Genomic DNA, 22,329 nt, shown 5'->3' on the forward strand with positions numbered 1-22,329 from the left:
TTGCCCAGAGAGGCAGTGGAGGCCTCATCCCTGGAAACATTCAAGGCCAGGTTGGACAGGTCTCTGAGCAACCTGATCTAGTTAGTGGTGTCCCTGCTCACTGCGGGGAGGTTGGACTAGATGACCTCTAGGGGTCCCTTCCGACCCAAAACTTTCTATGAGCCGGTCTCGCTCATGAGCAGCGGTACGCTTTCTTTGACCACCTTTTTCTGGCTGACATACCTGTAGAAGCCCTTCTTGTTATCTTCCAGGTAGCTGTTGTGCATCTTGAAAAGGTTTCTTGAACTCAGTTTAATCAAATCTAGTGAAAACTTTTATTGCAAATTGGATCAATTTGCTCTTGCAGATTTCTCTCCTAAGCAAAAGTATTTGGTCATTATATTTTTACTATATTATTAAATTCATAACAAGGGATGGATCCAATAAAATGAAATGTAGAGAGAAATGTGTCCAACTCTGAAGCGTTACTCAGCTTCCGTCAAACGTCAGCCCTAATTTTGCTGCCTCCCTGTATCTTGGCCGAGGGATTCTGGCATAGGTTGTGAGATTTAGTCTTTGACTCTTGTTACCAAACACTTGTTTTCCTGTACAAAACACTCTACCATTTCAGTATGGTACCACAGTCTTCTTTGGCTGCCAGAGTTTGAAGCAGCATCATAGAGTTAACCTATCTTTTTTATTGATAGTTGCACTTAAATGTGCTTAAAACTGTATTTTTGTAAGTGTACTGGGTTTGCATGACAAAGTTTTTGTAGCAGGGGGGCTACAGGAGTAGCTGCTGTGAGAAGCTGCAGAAGCTTCCCCTGTATCCGATAGAGCCAATGCCTGACGGCTCCAAGATGGACCCGCTGCTGGCCAAGGCTGAGCTTGTCAGCGACAGTGGTAGGGCCTCTTGGATAACATAGTTAAGGAAGAATAAAAACTGCTGTGCAACATCAGCTGGGAGAGAACTGAGATGATGGGAGACAAACAACTCTGCAGACACCAAGGTCAGTGAAGGAGGATGGGGAGGAGGTGCTCCAGGCTCCAGAGATTCCCCTGCAGCCCCTGGAGCTGACCCTGGTGAGGCAGGCTGTGCCCTGCAGTCCATGGAGGTCCACGGTGGAGCAGATCTCCACCTGAAGCCCATGGAGAGCCCACGCTGGAGCAGGTCGATGTCTGAAGCAGGCTGTGACCCGGTGGGAAGTCCGCGCTGGAGCAGGCTCCTGCCAGGACCTGTGGCTCCATGGAGACAGGAGCCCACGCTGGAGTAGGTTTGCTGGCAGAACTTGTGACCCAAAGGGGGACCCACACTGGAGCAGCCTGTTCTTGAAAGACTGCACCCTGTGGGAGGGACCCACACTGGAGGAGTTTATGAAGAACTGCAGCCCATGGGAAGGACTCATGTTGGAGAAGTTTGTGGAGAACTGCCTCCCGTGGGAGGGACCCCACACTGGAGCAGAGGCAGAGTGTGATGAGGAAGGAGCGGCAGAGACAAAGTGTGATGAACTGGCCACAACCCCCATTCCCCATCCCGCAGCACCACTCTGGGGTTAGGAGGGAGAGAAAATCGGGAGTGAATTTAAGCCTGGGAAGAAAGGAGGGTTGAGGGGGAAGGTGTTTTAAGATTTGATTTTATTTCTCATTATCCTACTCTGATTTGATGGGTAACAAATTAAACTAATTTCCCGAAGTCGAGTCCATTTTGCCCGTGACAGTAACTGGTGAGTGATCTCTCCCTGCCCCTAACTCGACCCACAAGCATTTCATTATATTTTCTCTCCCCTGTCCAGTTGAAGAGGGCAGTGATAGACCGGCTTTGGTGGGCACCTGGCCTCCAGCAATGTAAACCCAATACTGCAAGTGAATTTCAAAAGCTCACAGCATACAACCTCCCCTGAATTTTATAATGATACCAGTAGAATTTTGTAATATCGTCATGAAGGATTATATCAAAGATGTATCCTTTTAACCTGGAAAAGAAACTACATCAAAGAACTACCTTCCCCTTTGTCAAAACTCTATTTGAGTCACTGTAAACCTACTACATAAACTGCTTAAGTTATATTGATTTATATTGACTAATTAGTTTAGGAAAAAGGCATTCATTTAGGTGGTGAATTATGGGGCAGGTCAGAGGAAATTAATTAATAGCTGCCTTGAGATGGCATTGAGAAGCTGTTGGTTAGCTGCAGGCTCTAACATCTGCAGCTAACACGGTGGGGTCCAAAAAATGATGGTTGTGTCCAAGGTCTTAGCCTCTTTTCCCAGTGACAAATAATCGCAGAATCAGAATCATAGGGTTTGGAAGGGACCTCTGTGGGTCATCTAGTCCAACCGCCCTGCCAAAGCAGGGTCACCTGGAGCAGGTTGCATAGGACCTTGTCCAGGCGGGTTTTGAATATCTCCACAACCTCCCTGGGCAGCCTGTTCCAGTGCTCCATCACCCTCAGAGGGAAGAAGTTCTTCCTCATGTTCAGCTGGAACTTCCTATGCTTCATTTTGTGCCTATTGCCCCTTGTCCTGTCACTGGGCACTGCTGAAAAGAGTCTGACCCATCCTCTTGATACCCACCCTTAAGATATTTATAAGTATTTATAAGATCCCCTGTCAGCCTTCTCTTCTTCAGGCTAAACAAGCTCAACTCCCTCAGTCTTTCCATGTAGGGGAGATGCTCCAGTCCCCTCATTATCTTTGTAGTCCTCCGCTGGACCCTCTCCAGTAGCTCCTCATCTTTCTTGAACTGGGGAGCCCAGAACTGGACACAGTGCTCCAGATGGGGCCTCACTAGGGCAGAGTAGAGGGGGAGAAGAACTTCCCTAGACCTGCTGGCCACACTCTTCCTTTATTCGTGTCTTCCTGCAAAACCTCATATGTTCTGCTGCCTCTTCCCTAGAGCAGAAGAATTTCTAACTACTTCTTCCTCCTTTGCTGTGAAAAGTAAAACCTTCTTTTTAGCCCTTTTTCCGGTTAGCATTTTCCCCTTTGTGCGCTTACTTATTAATTCACCTTTATGTAAGCCTGAAAGCTGAGAGCATGGTCCCAAAGTCTTGTTTACAGAGGATGATGAACATGTCCAACTGCAGAGCTTCACAGGGAGAACATTACTGTAAGAAAAACGGTTGGATGTTGCCTTCAAACTGCTTATATGTAAATTCATATATTCAACAGTGATTTAAAAGCAGTCCATATCTTTCTCTTCTTACACGACCTATGCGAAAGAGTTTTCTTGCATGTATATGCATATGTATGCTAGATTCCTGATCAGCATGAATAAGCAGAACACAGGCATGGTTGAAAACGGTTTTGGCATGGTAGAGTGAGCCCTACATTTACTGTCTCATACTCCAAGGGACATTAGGCTGAGCTTTATAGAGTTATACAGAATGGTGCTGAAGGATATATGCAGTCAGAAAAGTACCTTCTCTGAAGAGCTGTTATGTTACTTCTTCTAACTCAGCTTTAATATCCATTGTCCTTGAATTTCCTCACCTTCAAAACCTTTTTTGCATCAAAGTTGTTTTTTTGTTGTTTTGGGTTTTTTTTTCCCCAAAATGTAAGTCCATTTGCTTTTCCTGGCCTGGAATGTCATCTTAACATTTCTTTCCTCAATGTGACTGACAAAATATTGATAGCGGACAAACGCAAACAGTGAAGTTGTCTTTTGACAAAATATATGTGTTCCAAGAGATATCAATACAATTTAGAAAGTTTGTCCATTACATATCCACTTAAATAATGGACATACATCCAAACTTGCTTCTAATTTCAGAGGGGCTTTTCGATTGAAAGACAAAACATCTGACTTTTTTTCCCAGAACTCTCTTAGCTGTTTACCTTGCAAAAACCAAATTCCCAGAGAAACCTGAGCTTTAATAAACAGTAGTGTTGTTTGCACTGTCTTAGCGCAGCTTAAAAGGTAGCTTAAACATGTTAAGCTGTCTTAACACTTGTCTTCAGTGTTTTGACTTGGTTTAGAGTAGGAAACAATGCTCTTCTTGTAAAGAAAAAGTAGCAGTTTTATACCCCTCTGTCTAGGACAACTTGCAGGCATACATCCACCAGTGCCTGACACCGATTCACCTTGTCATAAACTCTAATATCCATTTGTAATACTGTGTTTTCTGTAGAGATGGCAACACAAATGTGTATGCACTCTTTTGGAAAAGAAATGCTCCATGACGGAGAAGTTATCTCTTAGGAAATATGAAAGATACTTACTGATACAAGCGCTTGTGCTTCATGTATGTGGCTAAATCTTGTGTTTATGTTGTTTTGTGATCCAGAAACACTTATTAAAGATGTATTGAAGGACCTAGAAAAACACCAGGTGGATGTGGAGAATCTCAGCTCAACAGAACTGGATGAGATTGCTGATACTATCTCCAATGCAATTCAAACTGTTGGCATGCAGGAAGAAACAGAAGAGGGTGCTGGAAAACCTAGAGAAGACAAAACAGGAGCACAAATGAAGAAAGGAGGTACTCAAGGAAAGGCAGAGATTCAGACTGGATTAATGGAAAACAGTGTTAACATAGCAGGTATTAGTTCTAAGAGTTAAATACAGCAAAAGACAGCTACCCTAATTTTCCTTTATTGTTTCACAATAGTGCTAGAGTTTTTTTCATCAGTTTTAAAGAGGACAGGAGGGAAATGTATATTTTTCCCTAAAGGGTGTAGAATTTTAGCTTTATTATTTTCTTTTTACAGCAGATACTCAATTTATCAAAAACGCATCTGTTTGTGAACCCTTGGTCTTCAAGCTTCACAAACAAGATCAACCTACACACCCAATTATATTGAAATACAAATTGCTTTATGCAGTGTTGTCTAATTTCTCTTTCTTGAAAATGAGGTGTTTAAGCAAATTGATAATGAAAATTGATTATATTCCAAGAAAGTATTTTGAAATACGTGGGGAAAAAATTGCGTTTTACAGATGATCATTCTTTAAGGTACCACAATTACTTGCAGAAGAAAGTCATGGGTACAGGTAGAAAACTACACATTCCTTTTCCTGCTTAAGAAAATAGAAGTGTTATTATGGTTATTTGGTTCTGTCTGGACAAATATTTCCCTTGTGATGCAGATTCAGGAACTACGGTAATTGCCATTAATGAGTTAATACCACAATGGGGCTTGTTCCCACTTACCCATTCTCTGTTTTAGGAATGTTATGATATCTAGGACACCAAAAAACATATGGTAAAAGTGACAAACAGTGATTTTAACTTACTGTCTTTTTTCATGGTGATATATTGAAATCCTGACTAGTTAGAGATCTTCTTGTTATTTTAATTGCCAGTTCTTTGTGTAGATTCAAATGAGCAGACCTGAGGGTCCTGAATCATGCTGGGAGAGATGAATAAGACTGAGTTCATAAACCAAAAAGCCAGCATTATTTGACCGAAGTTAATGATGTGATAGCATATCGTCACTGTGGTTAAACTGTAATCTGTTTTTGCTAGATGATATCTACAGAAATGTCTTTTTCTTCCACCACAATGTGTATGAGGGTTGTACATGTTTCCTTTTTCTTTAATGTAAATGTCCATTCAGCCAGCTAGAACCATTTTACTGTTTTTTTCCTAGATATTGATAAACTGATGCAAAGATTGTACACTTAATTAGCAAAAGAACACTATTACATTGGCTCTTGAAGTACTCTGTCTATTGATCTTGCATCAATTTGCTATCGAAGTGAGGTTAGAATAACGATACTCAATTATACAGTGCTCTTCACCCTGCCCTTTCATCTTTGATGTCTTAATGTTTAAATTGCATGAAAATGCCACCTCTACAAAACAGTCTATAAGTGGTGTTTGCTTCATGTGTGATGTTTTCCCTTCATAACTATATATTTGTGCTTTCCATATCCTACAGACAACGAAGCGCATGAAGCCAGTGCCAAAACTGATAAAGAGGTAGAGTACCAGCCTTTTAACAGAATAACCATTACGTCTCAGAATATCAGGTCTATATGCAGTGAAGGTCAAAACCACACTTCTGAAACATAAGAATTGTTTAGTGTCTTGTGTAGACATAATTCAATGTCACAGCGTAGGCATATTGTTGCTGATGCACTGAAGTATTAAATGAACATCTATTTAACACCTAAGCAAAATGAGTGTTGCAGTTCAGCAAATGAAAATCAAGTCCTGTTATGCCTGTCCCTCAGTTGTAAATAGACAGAATTCATAACAGATCCAAAGTTCAGACAAATTTGGGATTTTCCTCTGGATATTAGATTTTGAGTATTGAGTAAATTTTGGATATTGTTCTGTTGAAAACACCCTTTTTTCACCTGTCCTTTGGCTCTTAGTTCTGGGGAAACTTAAACATCCTTGCTTGGATAATATCTCTGATTTTCATAGCAGGTGAGTAAACGTATTCCGTCTGATGGCACATGTTTGTGGGAGGGTTCAGAATTCCCTCTTTCATAGGATCTGTCATTCTTTGTCATTAATTCTTCCAAATTGCTGAGTACCAGAGATATTTCAAAAGCTCTAGGCATTGCATGTTGTACCCTAGGTGGTAAAGTCAAATTTGGGATTCTAATCCAGGTTGTCTTTACAATATTCCTCATGAGATTTGAATCATATCCTATAGACTTATGCCCTATATTCAGCCATTTTTGAGGTATATTCATCTTTCTTTTTCTGGGTTTCATGGAGCAGAAAAATGTCAAAGAAATATTTTTAAAAACTACTGTGAAACTTCTACTACTATATATGCTTTGTAAAGCTAGCACTGCAAGACTCATAGATTGGCAAACCTTCTTGTGTCCACAGTAAAATCTCTTTAGTCGCTGCCCTTCAACCAAGCAAGGAAAACACACAAGTCGACAGTTTGGAAGGAGTTTTAACTACCCACATGAAATTCTTCAAGGAATGAAATGCTGTATTCACACTAGACTTACACAGGATCCCATGTATAGATTTCTTAGTGACAGTTTGAATAAGGGATGTGACTGAAAAGAATACATTGTAACACAGAGCACAAAGTGCCCATGAGCCGTCATCTCCTCCCAAATGCTTGGCTGTGCTAATCTTGTATAATGGAACTAGCTAACAAATAGTTCTAGGCATGTGTTTTGACTTTGCTCATTTGCTTATTGTTTCGTTTCATTAGACAGACATTTTCTGTGATCATATGTTTAGCTTAGTGGATCACTCACAAGCGGTTTGTCACCATTTCTGGAGATGAATAAGTGAAATGTAATTCGTCACATACTATCTGTTCCCTTTCCTGTGTCATGACTTGTGACACCCAAGAGATATGCATGTTTCCTGTCCTAAAACTTAAGCATCTTGACGGATATTTCTATTATTTCTCCTTTCCATTAACTTATTTGGTAACAAACTTTTATTCTCATCAGTACTTAAATACCTAGACACAGGAAAAGGAACACTATGAAAATGCCATCTGCATTTTCTTCTAGCTGTTCAAGACAGAGAAAAGGCTATCTAGATTCTCTGATATTTGAAGAAGAAACTATTAACCACAGAATTTCTTCACCCTTATTAAAACATTGAAAAATACAGTGACATAATTTATTGTTCTTTTATTATTACTGGATAAACATTATGTTCCTACATAGTCTTGTAGTGTATAAAAATTAAGAAAATGACCGTATAGCATTTGTATGAACACGCTCTACTTTGTCTGTAAGAGTTCGAAAGATTGTATCCAGGTTTCGCTCAGTATAACATTCCTGTGTCTAGTTTTAAAAATAATGATATTCTTTTAATACAGGAGAACACTGCAAAACTAGTAAACTTCTTGAATGAGAATGTATTACCTGAAAATACGCCTAAAGACCTTATACCTGAAGAATCTACTAAGACAGAAACCAAGAAATCTGAAGATGCTGACTCTTCTTCCTCAGAAGAAACAAATGCTGGAGTGGAAAATGTAAAAAGTGAGACTTTCTCAAGGGAACTGACAGCTGCACAGAACAGTGAATCTGACGCCACAGACCCAAGCAAGACCCACTACTGGATTAAGAACACTTTAATGCAGAATGGAAACTCCTATGAAGAGCCTCAGAAAAATACAGGACAAGGCTTACACCTTCAGGTGAAGTCTTCTGAGGAGAAAGAATACGGCTATATTGTAACAGTGAAAGAGTAAGTATAGCAGCCAATTTGAATGGCATTTTTAACTGGATAAAAGATAAAGTCATGGCACCTAATGAAATATGAATGTACAAGAGGAAAATGCCACAGGCCTGATTTTTAGTACAACTGAAACTGTTTGGAACCTGTTCAGTACTTGATGAAAATAGGAGAAAACAGTTCCATTTTCTTACAGTTGCCTTTCCTCCAATTCAGAAGGTATTTAGTTTGTAGGTCTTTTGCTTAGACCTCTCTCTGTCTTCTCATGTTCCAGTGACCTTCCAATATGTCAGTAAGTGTGCTTCTGGTTAGGATGTGGGCTTTAAATATTTGACTTGAAGGTAGCCTAAATATCAATGCCTGAGTCATCCTTTCAAAAAATGACACACAATAACAAAGCACAATATTTTCTCTATGGTTTCATTTTGATCTGAAAATAACACATATAGGATTCCAAACATCACATGTGCAGCTAGTTTAGAAAGAAAGACCTAATGATTTCAGGTCATGTCACTAATGAATTTGACATTTAATGTTACACTTTCAAAAGACAGCTTTTTTCTCCTAGTGATGCACAGTTCTCTATATGAACATTTAGGAGCTTAGAATGATGTGGGTCCTTTTTTCCCCCATGAGAACAGTCTTATATTTGATTAGCAAGCCCAACTCATCTTCTGTGAGAAATTAGGAATTTCTAGGATGGGCTTACAAATCTTTGGCCAGCATCACAGAGAAACTGATACAAAAACTTCTGTAGTGTGGATTGATTCTTTTGACTGTCTCAAGCTTATTGATGGTATCGAAGGAAATAGGATTGTGGAAGATTCTTGTTTTTACCATACTGTGTTGTTTTGAAATGCACGTGGCTGGGTATCAGGGGACAGCTTCTTGTTTTCCTTCTCACCAGAGCCATGCTTGAAAAAGATGGGATTACAAAGAAAGGATGCCATTTGGGGGGAAGAGATTTTGTACGGTGCATGGAGGGATAGGCAGAAGAGAGGAGAGTGAAAGCTGATGCTGAGCAGCCTGCAAACATCAGAGACAGGCAGAGAGAGAGACCTCAAAAAGTAGGGAAGAAACACCCACTATTTGGAGATACTGGAAGGAATGCGTTTCATAAGGATGTAGAATTTACCCTGCAGAAAATAAAAGTTACTTAGTTACTGGAATGAGAGATGCTGAAGGAAGGGGCTCACCTTGCAAGGATATAGTGGGAATGAGAGTTGTGTTAACAGATCCTTGCATGGCTATCAAGTCTCATTCTGAGTTTTAATTTTACCATTTTCTTGTTAAATTTTATTCACTTGCTAAAGAAATCCAGCTCTAGTGTTTAGAAAAGACCATTTGATAGTTTTGGAGTACTTGGTTTAAGGAAAGTCCCAAATGATTTGAGGTCCTTATACTTCTATTAACTCATCTGTGTGTTCATAACCACTGTTGATCATTATTTAATGAACAAGTGTTTGTTTTTTACCAAGGGGACACTCAGGAGTCTGCTTCTGTTTTTGAAATCGGCCTACCAGAAATTGATGGAATGCCCTAGTTTAACCACACCTCTTGGTTCCTGCCTATGAATGCTATGTCAAGCAGTAGAAGCTAATTTTTCTCGAGCTCAGTGCTACTTCCCGCAGAATTTTTAACTCACATCAGTCTGGAAAGCTCCTTTATATCCAACAGTACCTTAATGACACCATCTCCCTCGACCTTCCAGACTTCTTTGGTTAATAAATTCTCTAAAAGCTTAAAGCTTTCACAGCTGTGTGTAATGGGAGATGTTCTGACATTCAGTCTGCACAACATGTAGATTCTTCACATAGTCATCTTAGCTGTTTTTCTTTCTAGCTAGTCCCCCACTGATGTGTTTTCCCTGAATCTATTATTATTCAATGAAACTTGCTGAAGAGCAAGTCATTAGTCCAAAGGTTCTCAGTCCTGGAGGACTCCATATACACAAATAAAATTTAGCATAGATTTGTTCAGCTTCTTTACCATTTTCAATACCAGAAAGACAAAAAGTACTTTTTTTATATACTAGATTATTAAAATTTTAGAAACTTTTTGGCAAGAAGGTTTCAGATAAACATTGGGATGTTATTAAAAATGCTCAGAAAAGATGAGAAAAAATTTCCGGTGAGTAGATGAAACTACTTCAAATGGTTTGAATTCAAAAATATAAGTTTATCAAAACAATATTAGTTTTTAATTATAACCAGCTCATTACACAAAGCATATACTAACTGTATTCAGAAAGCTTAACTGATAACTCCTCACTACATTCTTAGCATTTGGAGTGCAACCAGAGGTCGTCATCTCCGAAGTCACTGTAGACAAAAAGAGAATAATCTTTCATTCCTTTTTTTTAGTTCCTAATCTAGAATGAATTAACTGTTAAAGAGAAATAGCTGATTGAGTTGAACTGAAGAAAAATTCCTTTCGTACTAGAATTATGTTGCATTCCATCTGCAGCAAACAGATTTTAGTTCAGAGTTCTTTGCCCGTGACTTTTAACTCTTCAGTGATTTTATTCTCCTCAGCATTTCAACTTTTCAATACACCGGTTTAATTTGTGTTGTTGTTGTTAAACTTGTTTGTTTTGAATAAGTCTATCTGAAATGTAAGTGTACAATGAAAACGCCATATTTTGCAAAACAGAATTTATATATTCTGGAATTTCATAAGAATAACAAAACCTGTTCAGGAAATTCCACATGCTAAAAATGGACTTGTCCACTCAGCAGGAACAGCGAAATACTTTCTACAGCAGTGGAGGGATCTGTTACATACTAGTATTTACCACAACCATTTTGTCAGTACGTAAAGTGGCCTTAGAGAGCAATTGGATCAGTGCAGCTGAGAGTTCCAGTAAGGACTTGTTTTCATGAATGTGGCTGTAATTGTTTTTTTACTTGGGGGAGAGAGGATAGAGAAAGGGATATTTGTTGACTGTCACTGCACAGAAGAGAGATTTTAATGTGCATTTAAGGAACATTTCTTTAGTAAGCTTCCTGTATTATTGAGGTTTTGTACCAAAAATCTTACTGGCTCTTTGCAGTAAATAAATAATGTTAATAGATGGCTTAGGTGCATGCTACATGTTTATATAGAACTTTACATGCACATTATATTCATACAGTGAAGTAAAGGAGCTGGAAGTATTCCTAGTCAGATCTTTAATCTACGTCAGTCTAAAATCACTCTTGTTTGATAGGTGATTATAGTCTATAAGTACTCAGGAAATTGATTTCACAATAGATCTTTCATACTTTTTGTTTAGATCTTTATGCTTTTTTTCAGTTTTCTGTCTTAAGTAGAAAGGAATCTGGAGCTAAAGTTAGGCATGAAATAATTTCTTTCTTACAGCCTGAGTGTTAGTCAAATTCATATGTGAAGTATCTTTCTTGCAGCAGTTAGCACATTTAAGATTATAAACCTAAAATTATGATTTAGATGGGGTTTTTTTCATCCACTCTTCACCTGTACACACAAAATGAAATGCCAAAATATAACATGAGAGGTATTTATTTTCCGTTACTACTTTCTTTGCATGTTTTTCTTTTTCCTTCATAAGGCAACAGGTCGTAGTTTCAATCCATCAATTTTTATTTTGCCATGATTTTTCGGAGCAGCAAAGCTTTATTTTTACAGCTGAAACAGTGGTCTTTTGGTGAGAAAGGGAAGTAGTGCAATGTATTTGTACACTGGGGATAATAGCTTCAGTTCTTTTCACCTTCTGATCTGAAAATGGAACTGAAAAGATTATACTCGGTGGTGTAGTTGACAGATGTCAGGGGTGATCTATTCACTATTGGATTCTCAGGCTTCCATGGCTTTGCAAGTGTGACTCAAGGAGATATTAAGACTGCTTCAGTGAACTCCTAAGATGCCAGCTTTTAATTGTGCCACAAAGCAAAGATAAACATTTCCATGTAATACTTGAAGAAAAGATTTGTGATAGTTTAAAGACTTGTCAAAACAGCAGTCTGCTTGTCAATGGCAAGAACAATAGGTCACTCTTGCTGTGTTTGTCGAGTGACCTTTCAGATGGTTGGAGCAGTGCAATCCATACCAATCCATAATATCCATCAGCGCTAAGCTTCGGAATGAATTGACAGTTTCAGTGTAGAAAATTGTCCAGCAAATCCTCCACTGTGCTGCTTCAGCACTTTATTATGCTGAGAAACCAACCAAATTGGGTGATTTACTTTGTTTACTCTTTTCTCCTTCAAAAAATTTGTATTCTACCCCTGTAGGATTTGTGTGGAAGAGGTTTGCTTCTTTCTCAGTGTAACTGCTTTGAACTGTTTCTACTAATTTTAGCTCTAAAATTATAGAGTAATCTTATAAAACAAAGTTATCTACAGGAAGTTATTTTCATTTGTATGCTACTTCAGCAGTGGTTATAAAATACCTTCCTATCATAGTGGGGTTACCTCAGTGGGAGCTCTCAAATCAGAGAATTCTTTGCATTTGGACCAAAGAACTCTTCCTATTTTCTGAAATTCTACTTCTTCAAGTGCGTAAAACTTTTTTGGGGGTTGGAAAAAAAGCCAAAACTCACATTTGTCTGGCAGGATATGCTCTAAGCTGAGGGCCAAGATCCCACAATCAAAACATTTAAATAATATTTAGCCTCCTGATTCCCTCATGAGGAAACCCAAAACGTGACTTTTCAGAACATGCAGTTCTTACTGCCTCCAGTAAAACTAAATGCAAGCTGCTGCATGCTGAGCAGCTTAAATAGTCAAGCTGGTTTGTAATTCCTTAAATATGGGATTGACCATTTAGACTTAAATGCACTAAGAAAAATCCTAGTTTGAGAGTAGAAAGTTCATCTCTTTTCACTGTTTATGATAGTCTTTTGAGCTTCAAAGTCAAGTCATGCTTTTCTGAAGCCACACTTGGACACCCAATGCAGACAAATCTGTCCTGTTTTGTGATTTATCAGAATGTATCTGCTTGAAGTTTTTCCTGTAAATACAAGATCACAGACAGCTCATGGCAGCTCTGCTAGCTTGTGATCCAACTTCTGTCATTGTTGTACTAGTCAATTCCTGGATATTTTGTGATTTGTCATATGTTAATTCTCAATTCCAAACTGTCTATGTAAAATTATATAGGCTGTATATCAGTTCCCAACATGTTAACTTAATTGGATCATATGTGCATTTCTATACGTTTAATTTGAGGTAGCTGGTATTCTGCTCAGACGCTGAGAAAAAGCTGAAAATGGATCTTGTGTTAGTAGTATAAAATTACTATGGAATATGATTAGTCCGGTCCATTGAATATGCTGAAGGGTTAGGTTAATTCCAAATGCTTAATATTATTTCCCCACCTTTACAAAGGTGATAAATGATACTGCTTTGCATGTAATGATTACTTTCCACAGGACGGTGCTCAGGTTAGGACCTTGAAACTAGGTTGTAGAGAACTCTTGGTTTATTCCCCAAGTTTTCTGTTTTCCTAGGCAAGTCATTAAAGAATTATATTTTCGTGATCATCATTATTTGTTTCCTCTACCAGGTTAAAATATTTAATGCATTTTAATTGCATTTAAAAATGAAATTTAAAATAAATAGAAGAAAATTAATCACAAGATCTACAGCAATGAAATAGGGCTGATAATTTTTATTGTTCTTTGTTACTGGAAGGTCTTGATGTTTCTTGGAATCTGAGCTTTTGTATTCCTTGAGACTTTTCAGATATTTTTTAAGAAAATAAGAACAAAATGCTCTTGTCCTTTAATACATATATACAAACAGAAACACTGATTTGACCTTCTCTGAGTATCTCAACGTCCCCTTTCAAATTGTTATTCTACCTGCAAGTGCAGTTTATCAAGGGAAAAAGACTTGTGCATATTCTTCACTCAACTTCTACAACTGGCTTTAAAAACTAAAAGAAATTATCAACACACATGAAATAGAAAAGCTCATGCTACTAAAGTATGTTAAAATGAGCAAGGGACACCATTGCTCACATTAAAAAAGAAGTTAAATGTAAAATTTTTATCCTTCACTTTGTCACTTTGCCTAGTAGTCTCTACCCTTGTATAAAGAAGTTCCATAAATGTCCATCATTGATTTTAAAACCAAAAGTTTTGCTTCTGATAATATAGCTTGAACCTCTACCTAAATAATACGGATAGAAAATACTTGCTTATGAGTTTATCCAGTAGAGACAATTCTGTCATTGTGTCTCAGCACCATAACTAGTGGAGACATGTAAATCTAGAATCTTCTTTGGCTAACTCTTCATATGTAATTATTTACACTCCCTGGAGTTCTGTAGACATGAAATAATTTTTCCTTCTTAAATCCTCCAGTTTCCTTGTGATACTTAGAAAGTGACAGAGATCATATCCCCCACGTTACTGCTTCACTGCCTTAATTCTGATATCATATATTCCCCTAGGAAAACGATACTTCAGGCTTCTTATTCATGTGCAAGAAAATAACAGAAAAACAGCAGTTCCTGTAGCTTTGCCATAGAGAGCAATAAATACTGGTGGGTTTTTTCAGTACACAAGTTCAGCTTTGAATATATGGAATTTCTTCTTATCTGTGTATGTGCAGAGATAAGACGATAGTCTGTTCTACTTCTGTTGTTCTTAGCTTTTGTGCTTCCAAATTCTGTTGAAATATATTATGCCGCAACGTGATTCTCACCTGCTGATGTAGATCACTTTACAAGAGATGAGTGCTTTCAAGGGTCCATCTTACCCTCCTCTTAGGGCTTCTCTTTCCCAGATGTTTTTCTCTGCTCTCTATTGGGACCAGCTCTGCATTTTTACATCTAAAGGAACACCCAGAGCAAAATTTTGAATTGATGTAGCTGGTGACCAGCTGCTCTGTCACACTAGCAACAGTAATGGCAGGGAATCACCTGGTCCCTTGAATCAATGAAAGGGAACAGGTGGTTGTCAGAGTGCACCTGGAGTCCCCAGTAGTGCCACGAGGACTAGCTCAAGTTTGTGTCTCTCCTCTTAGCTAAACAGACATAGCTGTTGGCCTGGTTTCCCAGAACAGACGTTCCCAGACACTCCCATTTCTGCCTTTTCATGCCTTCCGTGCCACGTTATCATCCCTTGTTAGGGTCTCACACACCGGCTCTTTCAGGAGGGCAGCCGGTGCAGGTCCTCCACAACCTCTCTGTGAGCAGGTTCAGGTTCCTCTGAGATCTCCAGACTGTAGACTTTTAATCGCTGAGGCTGCACCTTATAAGTCTGCGAATGGGGGATGGGGCTGTGAGCTGTATTTTGTTTTTATAAATAGTGGTAGTCCTTAAAATCCTGAGATGCCGCAATATCTCACAATACCATATGGTCAATACTTTCAGCGTATCAGTGTTTTTCAGGTAATTACTATGTAGTTCATTATAAAAGAGTGATGAATTTTAATCTTTTGAAATAAGTGAGAAGTAGAAAGCCAAAGACCAGGATTCCTGGGAATGCAGCAAATTGAATCATGACACAGTCTATTATCTACCAGTACTTTTTCATCACTGCAGTTCTGCCTGGTCCTAGGAAGCTCAGATATAAAAATGCCATCATTTATTTTAATGCCTGAAATTCTTTTGGAATCTGTTAACTCAGGTAACACCTACACAATATAAACACCCGACCACTAAAAATTAGAATTAAGTAATTTTGATCTCACTCTAAATCATTTTTATTTCCTGCAAATGAAATTTTGTTCGTAGAAAATCAGTGAGGACTAATTAAGGACACAGAATAAATTGGAACAGAGAAAATATTTTAATTTTTCTTTCAAGTAGATATTCTGGCTTTCCACTGGCACTTGTTTGAAGAAGGTATGCCAAATCTAAGGACTAGGTATATCCACTACAGAAATAAATTTAGAGTTAATTTCTTAATAGTGTGGAGAATGATTTCTATAAAAAGTCAGTTTTAAAATCTTTAAAGTTTGAACTTCTTACAGAAGTATTTGTGTTTCTTTCTTTGAACACTAGGTTGTTGGATATTCTTTATCATTTTTAATTTAAACCATTAACATTATAAATCGGTCTGGGATTTAAGCTGCCTGGAAGGAAGAGTGAAGGCGTGAAGGAAGGGAAAGAATGAAAAGATGGAAGTGCATTACAACATGTATCAACAGTTGTCTTCAATCTCATTGATTAATTATGTGTAGGAAGGAGTAATTTGATATGAAAGAACAATTTTACGTTTTCACGGCTTTTCTGCATCAGAGAGTCAGGGTTCATGACAAATGGACTCCAGAGCTGTGTCTAACATTCAGCTTAAAATGCATTAGGGAGTACTTTGGTGAGGTGCATTTCAGTCTCAGAAAGGAGAATACCACAATTATGGCACCGATTATTCCCATAATTTTCATGCTCCTGCTAGCGACAAAGCATCTGTATGAATTTGTTTCTGTTAACACAGCTGGAGGCCGTGTGCGTTTGAAGTAATGCAAGTACAGGCTGGCATAGTGTCACACTTCCATTATAACTCTAAAGAGCAGATCCTCCTTGACTTCTCTATCACTCTCGTGTTTCCATGATGCCATTATCTCTTCTGACCTTCATAGCCTGACCACTGGAACTGATTTTTACCAAGTGTCATTTGCGTTACAAATTGGTCTGGACTTAAACCTGTCTGTATTAAGAGGTTTAAATTCATACTTACTGGTGGCGAGAAAAGAAGGAAAAAATTATGGAAAGTGGGAATTTTCTGAGCTGCCAAAACAGAAGTAAGCTTAAAAAGGTTTCATGGCTAATAAAGCCTTTGAGAAAACAAGTATAGAAAAATGAAACTGCAGACCAATGCAATAAAATTGTGGTGTCCTTAAAATGGTTACAATAACAATGCTGCGAAGTCAGGCAGCTCTCAAACAATTCCGTGAGTATCTCTGTTTAGAAGTTATTTGGTTGCTTTCGTGAATCCTGAATAAATGTGAACCATTTACAAAATTAATCATTATTTAACTAAATTGAAGACACCAACTGCGTTCTAACCAAATTAAATCCGTTTAGTGCTGAAATACATTCCTTCTCTACATCTTTACCAGGGTTGTGTGCTTCAAGATGTATGAAACCACACTGAAACACGGACAAAAGACTCAAGCTCAGACAGACCAGTCAGGCTGTTGTAACACCATACACTTGAAGCATCAGTGTCCAGGATTTTCATTATAGGTTATCGGATAAGTTACTCTCAGGGGCACTTCCAGAGAAGAGAAATAAATACAATTTTGGTGTCTAAATGGTTTTTTTTTAGGCTTCGTAGGATCAGAAAGAATTTAATGGCAACACTATAAATTACTTTAATGTTAAAATATTCCCAGTGGTCCTTGCCTCCTACTTACCTCCTCTGTGACCAGGAGCAAACCACTCTAATGCCTCAATTTCTTCTCCATTGTATGAATCATAAGCGTCTTTCTTGTGATGAGTGAAACTTCCTTTGTGTCTCAAAAAAAGAAAAGTAGGAGTTGAAGAAGGCTGGATTCAATAGCTTTATAGCAGTGGTTACTGACATATTGAGAATGGTAGTCATGTCACCGTGTTGCCGTGTCTTCTCCAACATGCCGTGTGCTACCTGAGGTGGCAGGAGCACTCAATCCTTCTGTGGGGCATGTGTAGCTGACACGGTACACCATTTATTCCCTCTTCAGGCAAATGTGACGTCTTTCCTCTGAATTGCAGGGCGCAGGGCTCAGATGTTGGTAGCTATCAGCCAGGTTTGGTGAGTGACCTTTCAGGTCAGAGAATAGTGGTGTTGTGCTAGAAAGTGCCATGAAGCCAGTTCCCAGGAGACAGGAGTCAGTGGTAGGAGGGGAGTGAAAATCTCTTGAGGAACCTTGGTAAAGCCACATCTGTTTATTGTGATGGCATCAGCAGCTCTTCCATAGTTCAGTTACTACGGAAATTTGCACACGAAGAGGTTCACATCCTGCTATTTCATACTTCAGTAATTGAGTTTCCCATTATGCTACTTGTTAAAATATTTGCTATTCTTAACAGCAAAAAAAGAAGTATAAAGATAAAAGGGAAAAGGAAAAAAAATTTAACTGTGTCCTTAAAATATAAGCTTTCCTCCTATTGTTTTCAGCTTCTCTGAGCTGAAGAAGCGCTGTCATCACCTAGTTGGAAACCACATCAATGATAAACTGCTATTAATATTTTAAATCTTGGCTATTTATATCTGGAGGCCACTGAGCCTCAGCCTCCAGGAGGCAGTGCCAGGGACCCTCCCTACTTGGAAGACCCTGAGGAGTGAAGCACCTTCTGATGAGATATCAGACTCTCTCAGGAGAAAAGCTGCTGTTGCAGCAAAACCACGAGTTGTACCTACCCTTGAAATCAACAGGAGATAAATGGGATGCTCTTCATACTGACTTTAAGGAGAGTGAGTCACAGTGCAAGGGCCAGGTTGTCACTGTGGATTAAGAACTGGTTATGAGATAGGAGAGAAAGATTCGTCATGAGCTGCTGCTTCTCAGCATGTAGAGAGATTAGTGATACCCCACAGGCAAATTGTCTCTGTTAGGAAGAACTATGGAGGATTTAGAAAAATTCCAGATAGATTTAAATACATTGAGGGATTAAGAAGCACAATGGTAGGTGAAATTCAGCTGGAATAAGTGTGACAGAATAATAGACGTTAACAAAAATAGTTCTTTTTGGAAAAAAAAAAGAAAAGGTATTGTTAATACTCCTCATACTCTGGGCTCTGAGGCTGTGGAAAATGTTGAAGAAAAGATTTGCTGTGTTTAGGTAAATGAATCCTGCCCTTAGTATGGTGGGACAGATTTTCAGACTTGAAAATTTAAAAGACGACATACAAATCCTGAAGTAGGTGACCTATTTCCTGCAATGTATTTCTAAACCACAACCTAGTCTAATACATGTTACTGAGGTGAAGAGTTCAGCAGGAGATTTTTTAAAAAGAGAGATATTTTTATAATTTATCAGCATGTACTTAATCACAGTAACTGATTGTTTGTAGAATTATTAATCTTATTTATTTTTTCTGAGAAGAAGAAGCACCTCTTGCTGCAGGGTATAAGGCAAGAGGGACTGATATCTGATCTCTGTCTGTTCTTTGCCTAAGCTGCAGAGTAGCAGGTACACGTGGAAATAGAGTGCATGACTGAGATTATCACTCCAATTTGGAAACATGAGGTTCATGTGCATCATGAGGTTTGTGTAACGATAAAATGGCACCATTCTTGTATCTGACCACTGGTATCAGACACTGAATCAGACGGAATCCACTCTTTTCATGCATAATATTCTCATTTATTTGGTCAGGTTTCCCTAGTACTGCTAGGATAGAAATTGGTGGTTTTCTTCTTTTTGACTGGGCTTTAGGCAACTGCCTGAATACTGGCAATTTCATAGCAACCCTCACAGATTTTAAGTTTTTACTCAAGGAATTGAGGCCAAAGTTGAATACTGTTACTGAACAACTTCTTAAACAGCTTGCTTTTTTGATTTTTAGAACACGACAGTGCCCAAGGTAGAAAAAAAAAAAAAAAAGAACTAATGGTTTCTGTCTGTCACATCACTGTTTTTCCCAGGGTAGACTGCTCCTTAGGTAGTCCTTATAGAGGTGTATCTCAGCTGACCACTTCTTTCACCCTGATTCAGAACTTTTCCAGAATATTCTTGGACTTTATTTTATTTGTTTGGTCTTATTTTTTGACTTTCCTGTATTTACTGCTGGCTTAAGAAAATCAGGCAATAGCATGTCTGAGGTGGTTTAAAACAACCTACAGTCTTATGCTGGTGACTGCTGCTGAGAACTGACTCAAGGTCTGGGGTTAGTACATACTGCTGGGTATGTGCTCCCTTCAGCAGCTGCTCTTCTTACTCCTCCTTGATCCCAGCAGCAGGAACTGGAAATTGCTTTACCCTGCTTTACCCTTTTCTCCTGACTGCTTTTAACAGACAGAGCGGTTGTAGCTGGTGTGCACCAGCCCCTTGCCCATGGAGAGGCAGCGTTCATGTCCTGGCATTCTGGCTCCTCCACTTCTCCTTGCCAAGCAATACACTGAGGGGGGAGATAAGTCATAAAAGGAGTCAGGCCTGATACTGACCCATGCAGGTGGGTGGTTAAGAGCACTGAAGCTCCTGTCACCTGTTCAAAGGGACCCCCTGGACTGGATTTAATCTTTTGTCTCCATTAGAGCAGACAGACGGTGCCTAGCATATCTGCAAGTCATTTTAAAAAAGCTGTGAAAGACCTCCATACACCTCAGAGTCTCATCCCTCAGCCTGAGCCCTGTGGCAAATATACCTGCCCTTTTCCAGACACAGATGGAGGATGCCAGCTTGCACTGGAGCTGTCCGGGCTGTTCCTCCCAATTTCCCATTGGCAGGGAGTTTGCCTGCAGCCTAGTCAATGCCGCGTGCTGCTGCCAGATGGTTTTAGCAGCCAGAGAAAACTAGTCCTCAACTGTATTCATCCTATAAGTGGTCTCTGTTTTGACTCTCTAAAGATTTCCGTATGGTATCCTAGACCCATATTTCTGAACTTTAATTGTTTTTAGGTTTAGCTTTCTATCTACAGCACTAAGGAGACTGTGCTGCCTGTTAAGGAAGTGATACCATTGCCCTGTCAATGAGGGGACGACAATTTGAAGTCAATGCACAGAGACATTGCTGAAAAATGGCCAGGTGAAACATTCTTAAATAATTATTGTAAACTATGTAATGCATCTTTTTTAAAATTCAGTATTTAAAAAGGCTAGAGGGAAAAAAATTATCTAAGATCAAGACTATCTAATCAATAATTATCATCTTATCAATACTTAGATCAAAACTCTCCTTGCCCCTCCCCAGCTGATGGATTGCAAGATGGGGTCCAGAGGGGCAAAGCCCTTCCCACTGTAATGGAAGACCAGGTTCGGGACCACCTGAGGAATCTGAACATACATAAGTCTATGGGACCTGAGAAGATGCATCCCAGAGTCCTGAGGGAATTGGCTGATGTCATTGCCAAGACACTCTTCGCTTTATTTGAAAGGTCATGGCAGTCAGGCAAAGCCCCTGGTGACTGGAGGAAGGAAACACTGTGCCCATTTTTAAAAAGGGTAGGAAGGAGGACCCTGGGAACTACCGACCTGTCAGCCTGACCTCTGTGCCTGGGAAGATCATGGAGCAGATCCTCCTAGAAGCTATTCTAAGACACATGGAGGACAGGGAGGTGATTCGAGACAGCCAACATGGCTTCACCAAGGGCAAGTCCTGCCTGACCAACCTCGTAGCTTTCTATGATGGAGTAACTGGATCAGTGGACAAGGGAAGAGCTATGAATGTGATCTATCTGGACTTCTGTAAGGCCTTCAGCACAGTCCCTCGCAACATCCTTCTCTTGAAATTGGAGAATTATGGATTTGAAGGGTGGACTGTTCAGTGGCTAAGGAACTGGTTGGAAGGTCGCAGCCAGAGGGTAGTGGTCAATGGCTTGATGTCCAAGTGGACACCAGTGACGAGTGGTATTCCTCAGGGTTCCGTACTGGGACCAGTGCTGTTTAACATTTTCATCAATGACATAGCGAGATTGAGTGCACCTTCAGCAAGTTTGCAGACAACATCAAACTGAGTGGTGCAGCTGGAACATCAGCAGGATGGGATGCCATTCAGAGGGACCTGGACAAGCTCAATAAATGGGCCTGTGTGAACCGCATGAGGTTCAACAATGCCAAGTGCAAGTTCCTGCACCAGGGTCGGGGCAACCCCCGCTATAAATACAGGCTGGGGGATGAAGGGATTAAGAGCAGCCCTGCCGAGAAGGACTTGGGGGTACTGGTGCATGAAAAACTGGACATGAGCCACCGATGTGCATTTGCACCAGGAGGCCAACTGTATCCTGGGCTGCATCAAGAGTGGCCAGCCAGGTGAGGGAGGTGATTCTGCCCCTCTACTCTGCTCTCGTGAGACCCCACCTGGAGTCCTGCACCCAGCTCTGGAACCCCCCAGCACAAAAAGGACATGGAGCTGTTGGAGCGGGTCCAGAGGAGGCCACAAAGATGATCCAAGGGCTGGAGCACCTCTCCTATGAGGACAGGCTGGGAGAGTTGGGGCTGTTCAGCCTGGAGAAGAGAAGGCTGCGGGGAGACCTTAGAGAAGCCTTCCAGTACCAGTGGGGGCCTATAGGAAAGATGGGGAAAATATTTTCAGCAGGGCTTGTTGCGATAGGACAAGGAGTAATGGCTTTAACCTCAGGGAGGGCAGATTTGGACTAGATATGAGGAAGACATTTTTAATG

The 22,329-nt window shown here is 39.7% G+C and overlaps 1 protein-coding gene across 2 annotated transcripts in view; it reads left to right on the forward strand.

The window, feature by feature from the left end:
* Positions 1-22,329, forward strand: part of PTPRN2 (protein tyrosine phosphatase receptor type N2) — a 707,013-nt gene that overhangs the window by 285,549 nt on the left and 399,135 nt on the right. For both annotated transcript variants that reach the window (XM_075419758.1, XM_075419759.1), the window contains 3 exons: positions 4,266-4,520; positions 5,863-5,903; positions 7,735-8,108. In XM_075419758.1, the coding sequence (XP_075275873.1) occupies positions 4,266-4,520; positions 5,863-5,903; positions 7,735-8,108 (670 nt within the window). The remainder of the gene's footprint in view (positions 1-4,265; positions 4,521-5,862; positions 5,904-7,734; positions 8,109-22,329) is intronic.

Source organism: Opisthocomus hoazin, chromosome 4, assembly GCF_030867145.1.
Source record: "Opisthocomus hoazin isolate bOpiHoa1 chromosome 4, bOpiHoa1.hap1, whole genome shotgun sequence".
NCBI classification, from domain to species: Eukaryota; Metazoa; Chordata; class Aves; order Opisthocomiformes; family Opisthocomidae; genus Opisthocomus; species Opisthocomus hoazin.